Source organism: Vipera ursinii, assembly GCF_947247035.1.
Source record: "Vipera ursinii genome assembly, chromosome: 1".
In the NCBI taxonomy this organism is placed as follows: domain Eukaryota; kingdom Metazoa; phylum Chordata; class Lepidosauria; order Squamata; family Viperidae; genus Vipera; species Vipera ursinii.
The window spans coordinates 22,864,688-22,888,766 of record NC_139512.1 but is presented as its reverse complement, the minus strand read 5'-3'; the positions used below and the strand labels follow the sequence as shown (position 1 = coordinate 22,888,766).

Genomic DNA, 24,079 nt, shown 5'->3' with positions numbered 1-24,079 from the left:
ACGGACTTGAGGTAAATTAACTGGGAAAAGCACCCACTCATCTATTACCGTATTTTCCGGCGTATAAGACGACTTTTTAACCCATGAAAATCATCTCAAAAGTTGGGGGGTCGTCTTATACGCCCAGTCGTCTTATACGCTGGAAAATCAGCGAGCCCGGGAAGGCACGCCCTCCCCTCTCACTGTGGAGGAAGCAGGGCAGCCTGGCGTCTGGCGGGAGCCGGCAGGGCAGTCCTGCGCACGTGCGCGCTCCCTGGCTGTTAAGGAGCACTCCTTAGCAGCTGGGGAGTGCGCATGTGTGCAGGACTGCCCTGCCGGCTCCCGCCCGACGCTCTTCCCTCTTGAGGCAGCATCGCTCCCCGGCTCCTAAGGAGTCCTCGGGGATGCTGCCTCAAGAGGGAAGAGCGTCGGGCGGGAGCCGGCAGGGCAGTCCTGAACATGCACGCACTCCCCGGCTGCTAAGGAGTGCTCCTTAACAGCCGGGGAGCATGCGTGTGCGCAGGACTGCCCTGCCGGCTCCCGCCAGATGCCAGCCTGCCCTGCTTCCTCCACAGTGAGAGGGGAGGGCGTGCCTTCCCGGGCTCGCTGATTTTCTGGCGTATAAGACGAAAAATCTTGAAAATCATCTCAAAAGTTGGGGGGGGTCGTCTTATACGCCAGAAAATACGGTAATCTTAAATCACTGATATTGATCTCAATTTTTAAGATAATGTAAGTTATAAACAAAACAGAACACAGGAGGAAGAGAGAAGTAAAAGAACTCAACCAAAACATGACTCCCTTCAATTAATGTTAACATCATTACAGTCCCCTCTCAAATTGTTATTTCATTTTTCTTGAAATCCTTTCTTGCATAAATTGGGAACTTCAATTACATATCCACAGATAGAAATCTGAAAACACCGAGTGACTGATGGTAATTATACAAATCTCTTCCAACGATTTCAATGGACTGATGTTCTAGAAAGCAGATGTAGAATTCTAGTCTCAAGCATCTGATTATCCAGTAAAGCAGCAAGAAAAGTTACATTTGACATGAAGTCATTTGCTGGCACATAACATCTCCGGTTGCCATTTAAAAAGAGGAGGCTGGCATTTTAAGTAGGAGACAGGAAAGATGTTTAGGCATTAAATTTCCACTCAGGTTTGCTTTAGTAAAATGATCTGTTACATTTCTCCGCAGGGGTTCCTGGGACTGGCATTGCCAGACTTCAGAAGAATATCAGTAGTTCCTGCTGACAACAGCAATACAAAGAGCTGTTTCTTCAAACCAGTATCATACAGTAAACTATATTAGATGGAATTTTTTGCAGGCCCAGTGCATATGTAGAGGTTTTCAAAGAACTCTAAATCAATATCTGGTGGAACTGCTTAAAGCAGATGGCTATAGTTTTAATGATTGTTATCTGATGATTTAAAAGATACAATTGTTGTACCAATGCACAACAGACAACACTGCCTTGTCCACAGAGCAGTATATTACAACTGATATAGTGTTGATGGCAGTCAAGGCTCTGAATAGCATGTACATTGGGTATGTTTGTGACCTACTCCAATAGTCTGAAGTTGGTAACTTAGTGCTTATCATGCCCTCCCTCCATAAAGAATTTCAACCCTGCATCTTAAAATGCATTTTCTATGTAGGTTCCTCCAAGTATGGAATTTGTTCCCTTCATATTTCAATCTCTTTTACTCCATATATGAAAATCTCCCACAATTTTCTCTATTTTCCAGGGGTTCATTTATGCAAGCTTAAATTCCTTCTCAGTCTGTTTTGGAAACATATTCAGTGCAGCAGCATCTCAGTGCAAGGTTCAGTCGCAACTGTTCTTAAAATATTTGGAAATCCTACAACTGCCCAACTTTGCTTAAATTCAACATTCTATTTAATTTCTTTTTTATAAGCAGGTCACAGAGCAAATAACACAGCAACGTCATTCCATAATTAAAGAAGCAAAGAACAACAGTATTTCTGAAATGTGAAAAACAAGTGTATACTTTGTTGTTAAGTAACAAACAAGGATAAAACTGAAAATTTTGAAACTTTCTGTGATCTACCTGGGAGTAAAAGAGAACAGAGTATAAGCTAGCAGTAGAGAAGTAGTAGACGTATAAGCTAGCACTTCAGCAAACTCAAGTACTACCCACTCAGTACAGAATAATAAACAAACTGGCAAGGAACAAGCTAAAATATATGCAGAAAATTGCCTCAAATTCATCATAAAGCTCAAGACAGTTGTGTTAGTATATGCTAAATTACTACACAGGTTAGGCTCAATACTGAAAACACTATCTGAACAGGGCTACTGCCTTTGCAGAACTGAGTAAGTAGATATTAAACACTGTAATTACTAAATATTAAGTTCTCCAATGCATACTAAGGTTGAAATGTCATTTCTCTCAAAGCCATCAAGGAAACATGTGTGACTAAACAAAATTACCACTAGTAAATGGGAAATCCTCTAAGGCTTTTCCATGATATTCTGCTATTTGGGGGGGGGGGGTTTCCTACCTGATCCAGGTGTGATTAGTGGTCCTTCCAGCTCAAGTGTTTCATCCTCATACTGGTCATCCAGCTTTTTCTTTTTCTTTTTGGTTGAATCACGGGACTTTCTTAAAAGAGAGAGTTCTTCTGGATGTCTGATGTCTATGGAGGTGGAATAAGAAATTACATTATAAAAAAGAAAACGTTTTTAACCTTTTTGATATTTTAACAAATATAAAAACGGTATAAATCCCATAATACTGCAACACAATAGTACCCCAATGCTTTGTTTATAAAGCTCAAATAATAATAATTAAATAGTATACATCACACCATTTGTAGAAAAGAATAAAATATAATTTGAATGGTGCAATGAACTCGAAAGAGCTTTTTAGCTGAGTGAATTCCTATTTCCCCATATAGCTGGCTTAAATCTGCTTCTGCAGATTAGAATATCCTCCAAAACAGATTTTATAACAAGTAATGGACAGAATAGATCAGGGAAGCTCTACTATGAAACAGATGAACTATTTTGGACATGGGTCAAAAAACAATGGGGGACAATCTTCTGACACAATACTACTTCATCAGAAACGATCCACAATACAGTAACAATAGCTATACCATGCTCACTGCACAATTAGGCTCTGGCCTCAGAGAAAGATACCAGGATTTATAAGTTTCCCTATTTGTGATTAGTATTTTAAAACCTCCTCTGAATATCAGTGGTTACATAAACAAAAGGACAGACCAGCAATATTTTTCTCCAGTAATTAACATTATTTTGCTATTTCAAATTTAGTGAATAAACCTTTCTATCTAAAAATACTCTGAAACAATTCATAATGACAAACTATTACTGATAGACTTCTTAAACTTTTGAAGAGAGGCCAAGATACATTATTATGGAATCAGGACAACTGTAAATATTGCGAAAACTGTTTTTCAACTGTATTAATATCTGACTGAAAGATAACTTTCCATCAAGTCAAAATACGTTATCAATGCTTCATTAACATTTAAAACCCAGCAACCTTATGGAATTATATATGAAGCATTCAAATATTCATTATTGTGGAAATAATTTAAAAGAGAAAATGTATCAGCAGGATGGAGATTATATATATATATATATATATATATATATATATATATATATATATATATATATATATATATATATATATATATATATATATATATATATAAATTCTGCTAAACTCAGGCTGTTGGAATGAAGGATGCTTGATTCAGAAAAGAATTCACTTGTTTGAAACAATTGTGAGTTCAGTCTGAATCTGATGCTGAAAACAAATTCTTAGTTTAAGGACATACTCAGGAACACTCTTTTCTAAATTATAAATATGTTTTTTACACATAGGTTGCCATATTAAGAAATGTTTTATTATGTTCAAATACACTCATCATTTTGTCCTTATCTTAAATTGTTTGTTTTTACTCATACTTGTCATTAATGAACAATGCAATATATATATATATATATATAGGATGTACAAAAAACCCATCCCCATTGTCAATTTATTATATAAATCACATTAAATGTTCAAATTGGTTGCCTTTCTCTATAAATACTTCTTTATTCATTTGATGCATGACATTTGAACATTGTATAGTAACATCGTACCTTAAAAATTAATAAAAATAGTAAAACAAAACCATATTTCGATTGGTCTATGGGAATTGATCTTTGGTACACCCTATATATCTCTTTCTTATGTCTATCCCCAAAGTTATCATACATTAATAAACCAAATTTATAGTACTAAAATGTTCCCCATATGCTTGTATTAAAACATAAAAGCTGTCAGTTCTTATTTGGGCAAGTGTATCAATTTTGGAACAAAAATCTCTGCTTGATTATTTTCTCTGCCAACTATATTAGTAGTTAGAAGGAAAATACTTTCTGCAAATTGCATTCCTTCTCTATAACAGGTGTATATTACATGCTAGAGAAAATGTTCATGTCTATATATTCTTCAAATTCAGGAACTCCATGTGTAGGGGTGACTTTATCTTTTTCAAGTGGAAGAATTATGATCAGAATATTTGCTGCTGGGTACTCTAGGTAGGTGACAGTTCCCTACACAATATTTCAATATCAAACAATGGTATGTTGTAAAACAAGGGTCCCCAATCCCCGGTCTGTGGACCAGCACAGGGCTGCGGCATGCCAGGAACAGGGCTATACAAAGAAGCAAAGCCCCATCCACAGGATGCAGGTAGCACATGCAAGTCCCCTCCGGTCCACAGAAAAACCTCTCTCCACAGAACTGGTCCCTGGTGCCCAAAAGGTTGGGGGACGCTGTTGCAAAATGTAGGAGAATAACACCCTCAAAATGTGCTGACCTACTGTATGATTCCCATCATAATATCAATATTAGTGATCATTAATATGCCAGACAGGAATAGCAGGACAACAATTTTTTCTCTCCATTATAGGTGATGAACCTGGCACAGATAAAATTCTATAAAAAGCAAGAAAAACAGAGAAGTGAAAATAAAATAGCTATCCAAATTTCAGGTTCCCAGGGCACTAGAAAGCAATCAAACTTTTTACAGAGCCTATATTTCTCTTTAGATCATGGGTGCACACTTTTTTTTTTTTTGCATTTTAGGATGTGTTTAATAGTCAGAGAAAGACACTTAGGAAAAACCTTCCCTAACTGAACAGGCTTTTAAAAGTGACTGTCAGAGATCTGTATTTTCAGACTTGCATGATTCTATTAATATAAAGTAAAATTAGCTCATCTGGCCGTTTCCTGTCTTGCTTACCTGGGAGGGCAGACGTAAACTAACCTTGGTTGAACTCATAAACTAAGCAGAGTCTCTCCAGTAAATACTTTGATGTGAAACATCTGGGAATTTAATGCCTATTAGTAGTTAGACTGGGAAGTCCCAAAAACTCTCTGGAATCTAACTATGGCAAACCATTCCTGTAATGCTATCAAGAATATGGCATGAATGCAGTTACCAGATCCCAATCTGTAAGCGTTATCATCACTTTTATTTAGATTTCACTAACATTTAATAGCGAATGTTAATTTCTAGGGCAAGAAAGTAAGTAAATATTACAGTTACAGGCTGAAGTTTTAAAGAAGTGACAAAACCCAAACAGAGGTTTTGTAAGGACACCATTATGATTTGGAGCTAAGGGGTGGGAATTATCCTTTCTGTACAAAGTTAGAGATTGGACTTTCAAAAATTGCTTCCATGTTTGTTCAAAGATTCTTCGGATATATCCAATTAAAAACTGTTCCTTGAAGAACCCATGCTATGGAAATGGTTGGGCCACTTAATTACTAGTTATTTAAGCTAACTATGTAATTTAGATGTCAAATGCTGGGTATGATTCATTGCTTTCATACTTGGCTTTAAGTGGATACATTTGAATGAACGCTATTGGAGGTGGACAATTTTATTTTAATCCAGAAGAATCTGTTTTTATTCAAGATGCGGAAGTGTTTTCCTCTTATAGTGGAAATATAATACATGCTACTTGGCATACTTTCAATTCTGAGAGGCAGAAGATAGCAACATGCTGTGGTGGCAATACTAAAACTAAATGCAAAATAATCTAGAATGCAAAATCTAAGTTCTGTTTGTAAACCATGTAAGTTCCACACCTCTGATCCTATGTCAATGTGATTCCAATGTGTTTCATCCTTTAAAACTAGTTCTTTATCCTTTAAAGCCACCTGGGAAACACCCCAAAAGTGAAGGCAGAGCATTTGCAATACTTTCTTTTTTGTTAACAAAGTATCTTGGGAACGATTATGCTGCAGCCACCCCTCTGTTAGGAGCATAACATAGGAAGTAGCAATTTCCTCTGTTCTAGCATTCTACAATTTCCCCCGTATTTACCTCATAGGACTAATAGGTTCATGGAGAAGAATCTCGTGTTTTTTGTATTGTACACCATATATCTATTAATAAGCAGCTATTTCACTGTAATTTTAATAGAACTGCCATTCTGAATATGAAGCATCAGAATACATTAACTACTTATAGGTCTCTGAGATCCAGCACAATGAGACGGAGCTCAATAATATTAATGTTTCTGAGAATCTGAAGTCTTATCTATTGTGTCATACCCATTTTTCCTGCTAGCCTCACCTAGTATCAATTTCAACTTCACCTAGCTTCAACTTCAACATATTTTGTGAGACTTGGTCTTATATTTATTTTGCCTCCAAAAGAGGCACCAGGAGTTATTTTGGGGGATGTCTTACCAGAGGACCACCACAGCCAGGTCTCCCAGGCCCCGACACTGTCGTGCCCTGCTTGACTTCTTCTGTGGCTGCTTGCAGCCAGACGCCACGTGGCGCATTGTGCTGGTGCTACCGCTTGTGGCCGGATGCCACGTGGCGCATAGTGACAGTGCCGCCGCTCACGGCAGGAGGTTACCTGGTGCATTGTGCCAGTACTGCTGCTTGTGGCAGGACACCACGTGGGGTACCACACTTGTGCCGCCACTCACAGCACCAGCACGATGCACCATGTGGCATCCAGCTGCAAAAGAAGTCAGGCATCAGCGTGACAGGCGTCAGGGTGTGGGAGGCCTGACTACGGTGGTCCTAAGGTATATGTGTGCAGGGCATGTGGGGCAGCTCTACCCCCCCACCCAGTTTGATTTTTACATGTGTGCCTCACCCATTGTACAACCACAGTGGGCCAAGGTGGCCGGGGTCTTAACTAGGGCTTATTTTGGGGGTAGGGCTTATATTAGGCGCATCTGTAAAAATCAAGGTACAGCATATTTGGGGGGGAAACACGGTATAACATATTACTCCTGACCCAAACGAACAATCCACAGATTAATGTCCTCAAGAAGCTTAAATAAAGCACTGAAGTTATATCTTTCACCTTCCCTCTTTTACAAAGAAGAATTAGTTAACCATGATCCACTCTTGGTTTGATAATTCCTTTCTTGAATGCTACATATGAAACAGAAATCACGACTGGCTGTATTTCTCAAATGTGGTTAGTATAGTTTTTATTTATGTATTACATGCCAACCCTCTTGCTTAGAGGCACCTCTAGGAAGCTTGCAATCGATAAAAGCAACAAGATAAAACAATAAAACTTTAAAAACAGTAAATACTGACACCAAAATTCACTTAAAACTAACAAAGATGGCAAGGAAGGGAATAAGATGCACGCAGGAAGGAAGTAGGGTCTAATCTTAATTACCTCCAGTCTGACACCCCCCACCGAGAGCAAATAAAATAAAATAAAATTTTAAACATTCATACAGCTAGCCATCTTATAACCAATTCTGGGCAGCTCCCAATCAAAAGCATATTTTGACAGATATAGAACACTGCATAAAAGAGAGTTCTCTGTAACTCAGGAAATCCCAATTAGAAAAAAGAAAAGGGGCATTTACTTAGTTTTATGCCAATGCGCTGTTTTCCTACACTGAAGTGCACAGATCTCTTACAGTACACTTCTGTTAAGCATGATCGTCTTTGGTACTATTTATGCCAAATAATTTATCTTAGAAATGAACAGTAGGAACTCATTACAGTTCATAATTCGATCACATAGGCATACTACATTTTGCATTAAGAGGCAGTAGGAAAAAGGCTGCCTCTGTTAAATATTGGTGGGAGTTTGTAACGTTGAATTTTCTCAGCAGACTGTTCTCCTATGTGTATGAATACCATTTATTGTTTCTTGCCCTTTTAGTTAGGGTGGAAGAGCTTTTATGTTGAAGCCAAGCTCCTGAAGGGAGTCTTCTGCTGCCTGGATGCTGCCAAGACCCACCCGATTGACCATGTCAAGAATGGCACCATTACAATGGTCCTATTTGTCTGGTACAAAACATCTGTAAGATGCCAATGTAAAACTCTAAAATATAAAGGCAGGCTATATAGGAATATGTTAAAGAAAAACATCGGCAATACAGTGTACTTTTCATTTTAACCGTCATGCACCAATGTATAAATGTTCTGCCAGAGAGAGAGGGCATTCAATTCCTAAAAAATTCCTGTTTTGAAATAATACGATTTAAGGCAAAAGGTGTAATGCAAACATCATGTAGAATTGGATTCAAGAGGCAATTCTGACTCAGACAAGTAAGAAGAAAGACACCAGACAATAATTATTCCATGTAATCTATTTGAATAAAAAGGCACAAACAAGCTGATATTCAATATAAAGTGGTCACCCAAAATCCATTTATCTTTGTATGTATTTTTTAATTCATTTTATAGATACTACAGCAAACGATGTTGTTTGATACTAACTGCCATTATAACCAAATCAAAGAACAAAGATATACAGAACTGGAAGCAAAGAAATAAAAGTCAGTAAGATCTCTCTCTCTCTCTCTCTCTCTCTCTCTCTCTCTCTCTCTCTCTCTGTGTGTGTGTGTGTGTGTGTGTGTGTGAGAGAGAGAGAGAGAGAGAGTGAGTGGGGGGGGGAAATAATTAGGACAGCTTTTTCCACCAATGTGCTAGTTATCATTAACTTGCATTCTACAAAGTAAACTAAATCCATTCTACTTAACTGTTCTTTTAAGAACAAAATACATTTGCAAACCACAAAGCCTTACAGATTAACCAGGATTCTTTGCTTGATCCTTTCAAGCAGAAGTGGGCAAACTTTTTTTTTCTCTCCAGATTGGCATTCTCTCAGACTTTAGGTCAACCTAAAGTGACACGGATGAAATAAGTGGCAAATGGGAACAGAATGTAACTGTACTACACCTTTAAAATAAAAATAATTGCAATCAATCAATAGCTAAAACTTGGCAAACAGAAGCTTTATATGCCATTTTCTAGGGCAAAGCAGAAAAATATTTTATTTCTTTTTCTTGTAAGGAAAGTCAGCTGGCTATTATTGCAAATTGGAGTTGTCTGCTCTATTGCACAGGAATTGTGAAAGGGTTACATGTGTTACATTCCAGGTTTAAGGCAAGTAAACATATGTCGTAAAGCTTTTAAGGAGGTATTGGCATGCTCTTTTGCAGAGGTCTTCCCTGGACCTCAGCCCTAGAAGCCCTACAAGCAACTTAATCTCTAGGTCTCATTCAGTCGGGATTCAGACTGGGACAGAAATGGAATGGATTTGGTTGTCCTGGTAGATGACCTCTACTAGAACCTGGAGTGTGTCTTTTCTGGTATTTCTTGACTCACAGTAATATTAGACACTCTTGAACGAGGTATCCTTTGGGATCAATGCCAAAAAGGCAGTGATTCTGTTTCTATTTGATCAAGCAATTCCACTTGGGAAGAGGAGTAATCAACATGGCAGGCATTCCTATGAGAAATTTAGCAGGTCTTGACTTTCTGAATATTTACATGAATCCACTAGAAGATGTCATCCATCTGTTGGGCCAAGATACCATCAATTATGCAAATGCTTGTAAACGGCTGGGCTAATCTAGAGCTGCTGCTGAAATTTAAGCTATGGAAATTGGTTAGGATAAAACAAGCAGAAATGAAAATATTTTTCCTAAATCTATCTGATTCTATCGGTACACAGATTATTAATAGATGAGGCACTATTCCCTTGGAAGAGCATTCTGCAACTTGAGTATCCTCCAAGATTCACAGTGATTGTCGTCTAAGCATGTGGAGACTGTCAACAGAGGCCTACACTTCGTTTTAGCTAATATGCCTATTATGACCATAACTGAGATCAGAGAATCTGGCAATGGCAATTCACACCCTTAATATCAATGGCACTCCTCTGAGTAGGAAAGGTAATCTATTTCCAACATCAGAAAGATGAGATCAGTGGGGTCCTGAAGGCAGTGTTTGTCATCTATGATAACATTTTATGGAACAGCCTCTCTCTGTCCAGCCTGGACTAACCAATTTTAGTATAATACTGCAAAGCAGCAAAAATTTAGCTATCCATGTGGCCTTTAGTACTTAACAAGTCCTTATACTAATGGTGGCTACACTTGGTATATTTGTGTGTTGCATTTTTCCTGCAAACAAACGAATAAAGTAAATTATAAGAGGTTTTAATTTGAGGCCTTAGGGACAGGATGACTATAGATCCCCTTTTGTTATGGCTGATTTATAGTTGTTTTGCTCTTATGAATGGCTATGTTCTTTTTTATATCTTTTATCCATATTTTAAACCAACCGGACTCATGAAAGTGTTAAGGCTTTTGAAATGCGTGTGTATAAATATATAAAGCAATGATGTTAAAATGATAATTTGAACCATTGATACCATAAATATATTTAAAGAAGTTAACATGCTTGCTTGTGTCAGGGTTCCAAGAGATTCTGTGTACCCTGAGCATCTTCATTTCATTGCCTGTAACATCCCTCCCTCCCTATGAAATTCATTTGTAGTAATTGCCTCAAACTTCAATGTTCTTTGGAAGGAGAGATACTGAAACTGAAGCTCAAATACCTTGGCCACCAAATGATAAGAGAGAACTCATGGGGAGTGGGGGGGGGGCTTGGTCTGATAAACATTCTTCAGTCTTTTTTATGGCAATGTCATCAATGAAGTTATTGCTTTACCCAATAAACTATTGTCAAGATCAACTCTTAAATGAGATAGGTGTGCATTCTGAGCAAGGTCTGGAATGTTTATGTTGGACATCTCAGCTCTTTCCCATTTGATAGTTTTGAGAATCTTCTATTGATAATAATTCTGCTGATTTGCTTATATTTTAGTTTGTTTAAAAACACTGCAATAACAGCAATTCTATTCTAAATATCTTCTGATAATCATAAACCCCCCCCTGCAAATTGCATTCTTCACAGCTGTTATCCTGCATCAACATTTTGAAGGTCCACAGTACTCTTTTTTTTACCCTAATCAACTACCAGCTCAGATCCTATTAATTTTTTTTTCTTGCAATATACAAAAAAAGTGAATATCATGGAACTGCATTTGCCATCTGAACAAATGGAAACTGTCACTTATAATGCAGCCACATTACAAAATATTGTTTGTATTAGAACTGGAATTTTATATTTTAGTATTATATATAAGTCACAGGAAGCAAGTACTTAGAGATTTATGAATTTAGCCCTATGTTTAAAAAATTTATTTGACTAAGGGAAGCTTTTTCATTCAAGCTGAAACAGCACACTAGTTTTTTCCTCCCTCTCCAGGGGAGGGTCTGTTACACTGCCAGTAAATTTTCAGGAAGCAGAGCTAACTGGATTTGTCCCAACATACTGAAAATATCAAACTGTAAGGAAAAGAGGAGAGATATTTTCCAATGAAATTGCTTCTTTGCCAAAATAGTCTTCCAAATGGTCCATATAAGAAAGTTATCTGCATAGTATAGGAATTTTAAAACTGCATTTATTTAAAAATAACTGAAAGTCACATGGAAAATATTCAGGTTGAGAGATTAGTTACTGAAAAATAGAAAGGTCAGAGCAATTTTCTAACACAGAATTGATAAGTGCTGTTTTAAATATATTAATTTATTGCTTGTACATTCAAGTTTTCATTATGACAATATGGTTATTATTAATATATGACCTCAAAAAAATACAAAATAAAGAATTTCATGCAAAATGTTTCCTGGAACTACATTATTTCATAAAATTGTTACCATATTAATACTTAAAGTATGTCAAAGTGGAATGGTTATAATAAGTCAGACCTATTTTTTCCCAGTTGACTGTCCTTGTGGCCCCACAAGAACCTTTTATAACAGGGCTTTTCAACCTTTCACTCACTGTACCACGTTTAGGATATGGCAACATCCGAGTACCACCAGTCGCCTAGCAAGGTGTCAAAAACTTGATGACCAAAAAAAAAAAGTGATGAAGTACAGGTAGTCCTCAACTTACAACAGTTCGCTTAGTGACTGTTTGAAGTTACAAAGGCATTGAAAAAAGTGCCCCCCAAGCCACAGTTGAGCAAGACACCTGCCTGCCCCCCCCCGGCGGCGCTCTTCCTCCTGTCTGAGTTTTTCATTGTTGTGAGCATTTCTGTTGAGGACTGGCAGCGGGGGTAGGATGGGGTGGTGGTGTTTGGTTTTTATTCACCCCCCCCCCCTTGCTGGGTGGTTGCAGCAGGTTTTGGTCACTTCACATGACCCTGGGACACTGTGACCGTACATTCCGGCTGATCGGCGCTTCTTCTGGGCTCAGCAGAAGCACCAGGATCAGTGCAAAGCTCCAGCTGAAGCCTGGTGCTGATCCTGGTGCTTCCACTGAGCCTTGACAGCCCCGAAGAAGCGCCGATCAGCTGGAAAGCGGCACTGATCCTGGCGCTTCCACTGAGCTCTGACAGTCCTGCAGCTCCAGACGTCTCTCGCTCAGGCTTTTGTGGTGCTGCCACCTGTTCAGCTCATTCCCCTCCCCCGCTACTTTTCTAGGATGGTCGCATACCACCTGCCAGGTGCCAATGTACCACAGGTGGTACCCGTACCACTGGTTGAAAAGCCCTGTTTTATAAGTAGAAGACTCCTTTGTTAAAGGGAAAAAAAAGATTATGCAGCTATATCTGAGGTACAAGTGATAATTTCTGAATTCATATCTTTGGGTTTATTGTATACACAGAGCCTTATTTGGAACTTTCCTGAGAGTATAGATTTTGAGCAAAGTCTCTCACTTCCTAGATATCCCAGAAGTGGTTTCTAATAATCTCAGTTTCAGCTTTGTGTCAGTTTCTGACACAACGAGTTGGTATGACTGATAGAACTGATGTCACCTGATACCAAATAAAGATGGAAAGGCAGGCGGTGTAAATTCACAGAGCAGCACTATGAATTTTTCACTCTAGTCTCTCATTGTCACATGTGGGAAAGACATCAATGGGCTGACTGAAGAAGGACAGTGTTTATAAAATGACAGAAAAGGGAACCTCACTACTAAATGCTTCAAACGTCTGGAATGGAGATCCATGTTTAGCAATAAATAAATGTTAGAAGACTGAGGCTAGACAGCTGTTTTAAAAACTTTGGTAGTGCAACGTTATGAAGAAAAACTGCTCAGGTCAGTACTGCCCTCATAGAATTACCTCCCATATGCAGTAGACACAGTTATTTGGCCCTTAGACCTTATAGTGACCAGAATACATTTTGAAAAAACATTTGAGGTGACAGCCCTGAAATTTTAGCTGGACCTTTTTAGAATAACTACAGGCAATCCTTGAATTACGACCAAATTCCCATTGTTAAGTGAAATATTTGTTAAGTGAGTTTTGCTCCATTTTACAACCTTTCTTGCCAGTTGCTAAGTGAATCACTGCAGCTGATAAGTTAGTAACCTGGTTGTTAACTGAATCTGGCTTCCCCGTTGACTTTGCTTATCAGAAGTTGTAAAAGGTGATCACATGACCTTGGGACACAGCAACGGTCATAAATATGAACCAGCTGCCAAGCATCTGCAAGTTTGATCATACGATCATGGGAATGCAGCAAAGGTCATAACAGTGGAAAACGGTCTTAAGTCACATTTTTTCAGTGCCATTGTCACTTGGAACAGTCATTAAAGGAACTGTTGTAAGTTGAAGACTTACCGGTATGTCTTTTGAGCTGTACAGAACAACAGAAAATATATTGGTAACTATTAGATAGTATAAGATTAAGTACAAAGTAGCTTTAAAACACCATGAACCAAGTAAGAATCAGTTTCACTTGGCAGAAAAGCCGATGTTTTTACTGAAGAATGACTTTATCACAATTTTATAGCCAAGCAAGACGGAACTATACACCGGGCACACAGATCACTAGGACATCATGCCAATATGGTGGCTACCAATATTATAGTTTTTTTGACAAATGAAGAGAAGCAATGATCATGATTCTGAATAGACTAGCCCAGGGGTCGGCAACCTCGGCTCTTTTATGACTCGTGGACTTCAACTCTTCATAGCTGGCTCAGGAATTCTGGGAGTTGAAGTCCACGAGTCATAAAAGAGCCGAGGTTGCCGACCCCTGGACTAGCCGTTAACATGGACAAATGTTGACACTGGCTGGGAAACCTAATAGATCAGAAAACAAATCAGCAAATAATTGACAGAATCATGAAATAGCTACGAACTTGATAATGCCAAAGGAAGTGAAACTAAACCATATTGCTCTGAATTCAACAAAAAAACTCCCAAACCTCAACATGTTTAATAGTGCTGTACTTTACCGCTTAAATTCTTTTTGATATTTTTCTAGATGCTATTACAATCTAAACTGTGACTGCAGAGAAGATGGATTTGATTCCTTTATTGTATGAGACACAACGATTTGAAGTCTTACTATGTGCATTATTAGTAAGATTGCATGCTCAGCAGTCTACTGCCATAGATGCAAAATGAAACACAAAGCAGGTTGCATTTTATATTCTCCACTTACAGGCAACCATAGTATTAATAAAACCTAAACTGCCGTGTTTCGGGATAGTTTTTTGGATAGCTGTTACAGAGAAAGATGTCAAGCATCCGTTTCTCTTCTGCTTTTCTTAAGTGTTGTGATGCTGCAGTGTTTTGGCCCTTCTGAAGAGGGTCTGGGCACATCTTCTTTTGTGTGCAGTAGCATAGTTGCTTGCAAAGCTGAGGATCTGGTCCATGTGTGTTCCTTTGTGGTACATGCTGGTTTCCAGTTCTCCATTGTCTGGTTTCCTTATGTTAATGTCAAGAAATGAGAGTCTGTTGTCTGTTTCCTCTTTGTGTGTGAATTTGATCCCAGGGAATATGTTATTGAGTAGATAGTGTGTTTCTTGAATTTGGGGGCATTTGATGATGACGAAGGTGTCATTGACATAGCGTGTCAAGAATTATGGTTGGATGATGGGTAGAGTTATGGATTCGAGTCACTGCATGTCTGCTTCTGTTATTAGGCCTGATATGGGTGATCCCCTTGGGTCTTTTGTATTTGCTTGTAGATTTTCCCATTTAATGTAGGAAAAAAATGTAGAGTTGTGACAAATATTTTACCCATTGCCAACCATTATGTTTGATGGATTTGACAGAAAGAAAAATCCTTACTAAATTAACTACTTTTGAATGGAAAAAGTTGATTTTTTATTGCTTTATTTATTGTCATTTTTTGCATCACACATAAAAGGAGGTCCAACATATTCTCAATTTTCTTTTTAAATTTCAGGCCTCTATGTCCTCACTTAAAAATTGGCAAATAATAATGTGGCCCCAGTCTGCTATTTTTCCACTGAATTTTAGTGGCACAAACTTTGGAGATTGAGAATTGTGAAACAATGGGGTTCAAGAAGATGAAAACTTGTCTACTATCAACAGAGGCATGCCCTACATTTTAGGAGACACAATATGGAAATTAGGTCTGACAGTGATATATTAGAGGTCAAAGATCTCCTATAAAAGGACTTAATAGTATTTGAAGTAAAAGCTTTCCAAACAAACCCTTTTCTCCAGTAATGTTTTACTGTTATTTTAAATAGAGTAATCTTCCAATCAAAACACCGTTTATAAAAACCCCTCACCTAAAGCACTTTAAAATATAATCAGACAATTTAGGCAATGTACAAAGCACTGTTACTTTATTTTTGCATACAAAGACATAAAGAGTTGTGCTGTTATTTGAAAACAAAAGACTGGGTAGAGTTTCAATTGCTCAGGTTTTCTGACAGTATTTCACTTTGGACATGCAAACAAATATTAGTTAGTTAATCCAAAACTGTAATCTTGAGATTCCAATCTAAGGGGGAAAATCCCAAGGTAAACTATTCCTGCCCAGAAGTTTCCATTTAAAGTTAATTCCCCAGTTTTACATGGTTGAGCCTGAGCCTCCTCCTCCTCCAGATCCTATCCTTCCCCAGGCCTTGGGCTATCCCCTTGTGGGATGTTTGTTTTTGTGGTGTTAAGTGATTTTTCCCTCCGGATATTTGTTTGCTGGGAGCTTTGTATTATTCATTTTTTTATTGTCCTATGTTCTACACCACCCAGAATTGGGATGGAACCAAGTGGCCTGTAAATTAAATCATGTGTAATTAAATAAATAAAAACAGCTATATCTACAGGACTACTCGCAGCTTCTGACAAATCATTATACAGTAACTGTATCTTATCTGCAACAAGCAGTCATTGCTTTTGTATCTGAAAGTTTCTGAAATGAAGTGAGGGGATATTGAAACAGTTTTAGTTCTGACCTCACTATTAATTAAAACCTAGTGGAATGTGATAGATTTTGAAATGTTAAGTCTCCAGCTCCTTACTTTTAAACTGATGAAGTACTACGTACATGGTAGACTATGAGCATGTGTGTGTGTGTGTTTAGATATGTGTTTAGCAGGGCTTTCAACGTTTATTCCTTAACAAAGCAACTATTACGCTGTAATTTAAAGGATCTGTGTAGTTACCCATCTTAATACAATTCTGGGTAGTTTACAATAATAAAATTATAAAAGTCAAAAAACCATAAACAAAAACTAAAAACCTGACAACCTCCCAGGGTACCTCAACAACCCTCCACAGGCTCTACCACTGTGCCCCAATGGTACCCCTGGGTAAAGAGCTGGATCTTAATGGACTTCTGGGTGGCTAAGAGAGTCGGGCCTGGTGGAATGGGGGGGAGGGGGAGAAGGGTCCATAAAGTAGAGGCAGCCATGGAAAAGGCAAGCTTCCTAGGTCCCAGTAGATAGGAAAGGACCACCTATTTGATCTAGTGGGACAGGCAGATACCCTTGGGGAGAGGAAGTCCTGCAAATGGTATATGGCTCTTCTGTACTGCATGGGAAATCCAATTTATCAGCTAATTTGTTTTTATAATCATTGACTGAAAAGAAAGCTGCAGCCAAATAGCTTTAGAGGAGGTTTATGTAATAACAAAAAATGGAGTGGGTAGAGTATGGAAATCCTTTTGATAGTTTTGGGATTTGCTGGCAGTTTATATATTGATAAATGTGTGTGTGTGTGTGTGTGTGTGTGTGTGTGTACACGCGCACACACATTAAAAAAAAACATCCATCCATCCACCCATCTAGCTCTATCTATCTATCTACCAACCTACCTACCTACCTATCAATCGATCAATCAATCCATCAGTCACATACCTACCACTATGCAAGTGCATGCATACACTTTCATGACTGCATTATTTCACATTTATTTTCTTAAAAAGAGATTTCAGATTTCTACATAGAAATAAACATTAGGGTACTACACCCCCACCAAGACTGGCAGGGCAAGCTACTGTAGCTAAACAGGGAGCAAACCCCACACTCACTTGCACTGATGTCACCTGGTCAAGCAACGAAACACCTGCAAGCAAACAACCAAGTTCAGACAGCACCAAGGATTCCACAAGGAGAACTGTCTTCAGAGATTCAAGTACGGTACTTTCATCGCTGACACATTACCTTTCATGCCCTGAATATAAAGCTGTATAATTATGAAATTATTTTAAAATTTGGTTAAATATTTCCTACATTTTAAAATCTGCCAAGAATTGTATCCACCTAACAAATCTGAAAGGTACATCTCTCACAAATTTAAAAAGTATGCCCCTCTCATTTGACCCCAAAACTTACTTGCCATAAGCCTGTCTTGGTAAAAACAGAAAGCCATTCCCTATTCTTGTGCTTAACTTGTCAGAGCCGAAACGTTTGGTAATTCACTAAATTGCAAGTACTTCTTAATTTACTACTTAACTGACAGATTCTATTTTATTTAAGGTACATGCAGCTAGATTGAAAAATGTTCCATTTTTCTCCTATGTGGATAGAGAATAGAAGGTGGACAAGGCCAATACTATTTTTTTTCCAGTGTATTGGAAAAGGCTGATAAACTGCTGAAAGCTTTACCCCTGGTAGTGAACTGCTAGCTAGAATTTTAAAGGTTCTATTTCTAAATTACAGCAGAAAGCACAGAGGCAATAAGAATGCCAAGTTGGGGATGGGAAAAATCGCAGCTGGAAAAACCATTGCAAACACACTACCTTATAAGAAAATTATTATAATATACTAGAAAAAGTAAAGATATCAGCAATATTCCAGGAGGAAAAACACAAAATCCACAAGCAGACAGTACGTTTATTAGGATCATCCAAAATGCCACAAGAAAAGAATGAACACAATAATAGCCAAAAGCTGAACTGAAAGTCCTAGCTGACAGCCTAGAACTCGCCTCTGGCAACACTTTGCTGGGTTTCATCTAATCCCTTACATCACAGCACACCTTTCTCTTACTTTCATTCCAGCAATTAACATGAAATATATGAAGTATAACATGCCAGATTAAATAAAATTTGTGAGTGGCTTTCTGGTATCTGTATCACACTCTCAAAAACTATTACTGTGGCATGTTCACTAACATTTTTATACCATTTGTTCTTCACTGAAGACAAAAAAAAAAACAACCTCTGGGTCCCAAATCTTTATGAGCACATATATATTTACAATAGATTTGAAAGTTAAGGGAATGAAGGAGCTCCCTAGAATTATATTTATTCAGAAAAGGTCTTATATAGGTAACAAATCCAGTTTATTTTCACCAAGCTAGCACAGAAATGGATGATGACATATCTCACAAGTCAGAATAATCAGTGAAACATCTACAGTTTTCTCACCCAATCATAAGACCTCTTTTATATATTTTCATGTCTTATATTTACTAGCAATATTCATGGCTTTTGCTGTTAAGTTTCATTCATTATAAAAAAACTATCACTGACAGATTAAATTCATTAATCCTTGTATTAATTCTATATATTTTTTGTCTACTGTGGCAGAGTGGCAGTGGCCAAAGATGGGGGGGGGGGAGGGGATAGAGATAAGCATGCATCATCAAGGCCAGTGCGTGACACCTCAGCAGCAGCAGGAAGCTGATGAAAGTTAGCTGGGGGTAGCAAAGTAGATGGAGGAGTGAAGGGCAGCCAAAAGGGCAGAACAAAAGGGGGCAGATAGGTGGATGGGAGGAGTTGAAACGCACACTGCAGTTGTAAACCTGGGTGGGCTGCCAAGTACCTGAATTCTGACCATATGACCGTGGGGCTGCTGCGACGGTCATAACTTTGAGGACAGGTCATAACTATCGTTTGTTCAGCACTGTCATAACTTGGAATAGTCACTGACTGAATGGGTCATTAAGTTAAGGCTATTGGAGAACAATCTAAACCTAAACACAGATTATTAAAAGGCAAACCTTTCTGGGAAAAATGAATTCTTCAGATATGTCACTATTATTAAAAGTTCCTTTCCATCACTGTTTGCAAAGAAGAGCTGCAGAGGATCATCTCAATATCTGAGCAGTTTTGACTGTTCATGTTTCATTATATACTTTCAAATTACATATGCAATATGGAATTAAAATAAATGGAATTAAAATTAAATTAAAAATATGATGGTGCTCTCCAGAATCAGCATTATTTAATGAAATATCCCTGCCGCTCAGAATGAGAATGAGCAATAATTTTAAAGGAGGACTGTAGGTATTACCGTACTTTTAATACTATAGAGTTCAGTGTTTCTCAGCCTTATCAACTTTAAGATATGTAGAGGTCAACTCCTAGACCGCTGACTGGGGCATTCTGGAAATTGAAGTCCACAGATTTTAAAGTTGCTGAGAAACACGGCTAATGTCATTCACTTAACATTTCATTTGCCTCTTGACACAAAAACATTAGGAAATTTTAAAGAACAATTAAACTGATTTTTTCAGTTTTAACAAGAATCAATGGACTACAACTAAAAGGCTTCTGATACCATCTCTGTATTTCTTTTGCAGTTTTGAGCAGGTTAATTAAGTAGATTCCTTCGTCACATATTTTAAAAAACCAGTTTGATAAACACAGATTAGTTAACAGTTTTTAATATTTTTAATTTCTAAGCACTAAAGATAGAAGAATATATTAGTTAGTGTCTTGATTCACTGGCACTATGGAGAAAAAAAAACTAAACCCTTTTGAGCCAAAGTAGGTCTTGTTGAAAGAAAATTTCTATAGTTTGTTTTATTTAATTGATACGTGTTCTGCGTTGACAACAAGGGCTAAACTAAAACAAAAGGAAAACAGAAAACATTGAAGCATGTCCAAATGTGATTTAAAAAACCTTAAATAACAGCTACACAAAAAGACGCTATTTTAACCCCCTTCTCCAAATGCAATCCCCCACTCTATATTACTATGAAAAAAGGGGTTTTTTTAACCATAAAAAAGTAAACACAGTATTTAATAAAACAAAACAAATGAGCAAATTGAATACAAAAGTATCCAAAAACTTGGATTCAAAATGTTTGTATTTTAACTTAAATAAACCAGTCAATTCTGATCAGCTTGAAAATAAAAACCCTTTTCAGGATCTTTTTAGAGTAACAGCTTAAATGCTGGTACAGCTAATGCTCAACTTTTCTAGAATGTAAATAAGGACATTTCTGTATTCTAAAAAATATACCTGAACAGAAATCAAGAAGATTAAGAAATCAGTATATCTTCTATAATTCAAATACCCTATTAACTTAAAAGTCTGATTCCGTAAAATGAAAAGAAATAGGAAAAAGCTGGATTCACGGTATTTAAAAAGTCACTGTTTAATTAAGATTTATTGAACAGGTCACAATGTCTGCTTCCATACATAACATAAATACAACCTCTGATTTTAAGAACACAGTAACGAATTCACACAACAAAACAAACAAAACAAACTCATTACAGCTTAACTTGAAGAGTGAATCCAGCAAGACAGTGATGTCAGGATGAGCACCCAAAGTTGGCATACTATACATACCCATCATTAGGCAAGTACTTTGCATACCAAAACCTATTTTTCATTCTTTTAAGAGATCACCAGAAACATGAGAGAAGAAGAAGAAGAAGGCTACAGGTCGTCCTCAAATTTACAACCACAATCCAGCCAAATTTTATTACTTGTTGTGATTGTTAAGCGGGTCACCAAGAGACCTAATTTTACAATCATTTTTACTTTGGCCATAAAGCAAGTTACCATGATCATTTAGTGAACCAAACGGTTACTAAGGGAGTTCAGTATATCTAATGGCCATATTTTGCTGGAAAAGACAAAAGAGTTGCAAATCATGGCCACGTGACTGCAGGGTGCTGCAACTGGTTGTAAACGTGAACCAGCTGCTCAACACCTGAAATGTGATGATGTGACTGCAAGGGCCAGTTGTACCTAGCATTTTAAAGTCCATCATAAATTTGAATGGTTATTAAATGGCCAGTCATAAGTCAAGGGCTACCTGTAATGTATACTTACAAGACCAAAAAATAAGTAATACAAAGCCACTCAAGCTGGCTGCTTGTCACTTGAAAAAGGTAATAATTGGCTCTATAAATCATAGATACTTACTGAAAGTTTTGCAGATGTCAGATACTGCTTTAAAGACTCTGTCAGAAAAGTTCACTTTCACTTTTACATACTTCATGTTGGGAAGCTGGAGTCGGAGCAGTTTGTGTTGAGGAGTGAACTCTAACTTTGCATCAGCCTGTATTCCATACTTATCTAGAGTCCAGTGTGTTTTAAGGAGCCAGGTTTTCTTCTTTTCCCACCATAAGGCATGGTCGGACCAATCTTTCTTGACATCTAGGAGCACAAAGATACACAGTTAGGAAATTAAAGAGAAATGGTGAACAACTTATTCACAGTGCTTAGACAAAATTTTATGTTTTATGTAAAATACCAATGATTTTTATTTCATGCATTTCTTCACCCAGCCAGTTATTCTTGCAAAAGACAAGAGTGAAATAAGGATCATTCAACGTCTGAAAATTTAGTTAACATCAAATTTATTTTTCACACATAACACATGACAGCTGATGGCAGAAAATGGCCAATCTTGACAAGACTCAGAAACCAAGCAGGATCAAATCTGTAGTATCTGACACACCACCAGGAATGGTCAAGACGTAAAGATAAATTTCTCATTCCACGCTACTTGATCATATTTTCAGCCACAGTGGAAAAAAAGTACTTTTGGTATTTTGATAATTCCATATGCTAGGGATATAGCCAAAGAGGATATGTGCATTAATATGCATAAGAAATTATTAACAATTTGGATAACTTTAGACAAAATAAGCTGAGTCCAAATTGTGTAAGTTAATGTTCCAACATCTGCATTGCATCGCCAGCTACTATTAATAATTCCCTGATGTGTCCCAAGAGCAATTGTTCCTCTAACTGGAGAATATTTCAGAATTGAGGCATTGCTGCAGAAATGGTTCTTTTCTTTCCCACCAGATATAAATGTTCCAGTAAATAAAGCTTAAAGCCCAATTACATAAAATGCTTTCTGGAAAAGAAAGGTCCACTAGAAATCCTGAAGAAAATTAGTATAATTCAGATACAATAGGATTTCATAAATACAGGACCAGAGAATTCAATGCCTTTCCTACCTCCCAGATAACTGATCTTATGTGATGAGGTAAGTGGGATATTTGAAATTAATCTTTGTGCAAGTAAAGGCAGCATTTTGGATAAGCTTTATATGACTTCTGATTTATGATTAAGTTTAGCTGTTCAAAGCATAATGGTAATGGTAATTGCACAAAATGCTTGCAATTAATAATGTATGCCACACTGTCAGGACCTTATAAATCTCAGGTAAACTATACAAAGAATATCAGAAAATTGATTATAAAGAATTTTTTATTTGCTTCCTCTCCCTCAAAATACAGGACATTTCTTTAGATATCATGTAGACTTAGGCAACTCAGAAAACATACAGAAGTACTATATTGTTATCTCATAATCTCTAAATTTTTGAAAAGCTCAAGTGGACAGAGAGGTGAAAGGTACAGTTGAATTCAGAGTCATTCTACATACAGTAGGGTCATAAATATCCACATCATTCTTTAAAAACGAAAAAAGGGAATAATCTTGGCTTAGGTAATATGGCTAGAAAAGAGCAGCAGCAGCCATAATTCTCAACAGCATGGCATTCTATCGTCAAATTAAACAAAGCCAAATATAGAAAAGCATGCAGCATGCAGTAAGACTTGGCTGCTCTCAAAGAAATCCGTCAAGTGATTATGGTGAACTCTGTTCCAAACGTTTGCTTCTCTAAAACATGTCAAGAGTAAGGGAATGATTTCGGCACTGAAAGATGTTGTTTATGAGCTCTCAAGAAGTAGAAGTTTAGGTTTAAATGTGGGTTATAAATTGAAAAGTCACTGGCTTTCTGATCAGCCTACTGGGCTACAATTAATATTAAAAGATTTATCTTTTTTTTTACACTGGCTTTTGACAATTTAGGCATACAATAACCTATCAGAGATAAAAGGACAGATCTTCTTTCATCCAGGTTTAAGCAACTGAGAGCATCCTGCGTGATATTCGTCCTACCTATAGTATGCAGTGTTTGAATTCTTCACTTGGGAAGGGGTGGGGAGGAGGTCTTAATATGGATTATTTATTTTATAGCTATCCAATGCTGTGAAGACATGAAACCAAGAAAGAAATTGGAAACTGAACCTGGGGACTTTCTCACTGTCTTGCAAGAACATTTTTTTTAAACTGAAAAATATTGAAAGACCAAGAAACAGTAAAAAAAAATCCTCCTCTTATTAAAATAATTTATTTTTGAAAGAGAGAATGCTCTAGGAGCAAGACTTTGCTCACAGAAAATGTCACACATGTAAATGACAAACAAAAAGAACTTATAGTACTGGACTATTTAGCACTTCTTGTAAGGGGTAGAATTCAACTTTGTAAA

At 37.4% G+C, this 24,079-nt stretch overlaps 1 protein-coding gene across 5 annotated transcripts in view; it reads right to left on the bottom strand.

Moving 5' to 3' along the window:
- The window catches only part of FERMT2 (FERM domain containing kindlin 2), a 74,818-nt gene that overhangs the window by 32,248 nt on the left and 18,491 nt on the right, over nucleotides 1-24,079 (bottom strand). For all 5 annotated transcript variants that reach the window (XM_083349971.1, XM_083349970.1, XM_083349972.1 and 2 more), the window contains 2 exons: nucleotides 21,715-21,948; nucleotides 2,513-2,647 (listed from right to left, as the gene is read on the bottom strand). In XM_083349971.1, coding sequence (XP_083206097.1) covers nucleotides 2,513-2,647; nucleotides 21,715-21,948 — 369 coding nt within the window. The remainder of the gene's footprint in view (nucleotides 1-2,512; nucleotides 2,648-21,714; nucleotides 21,949-24,079) is intronic.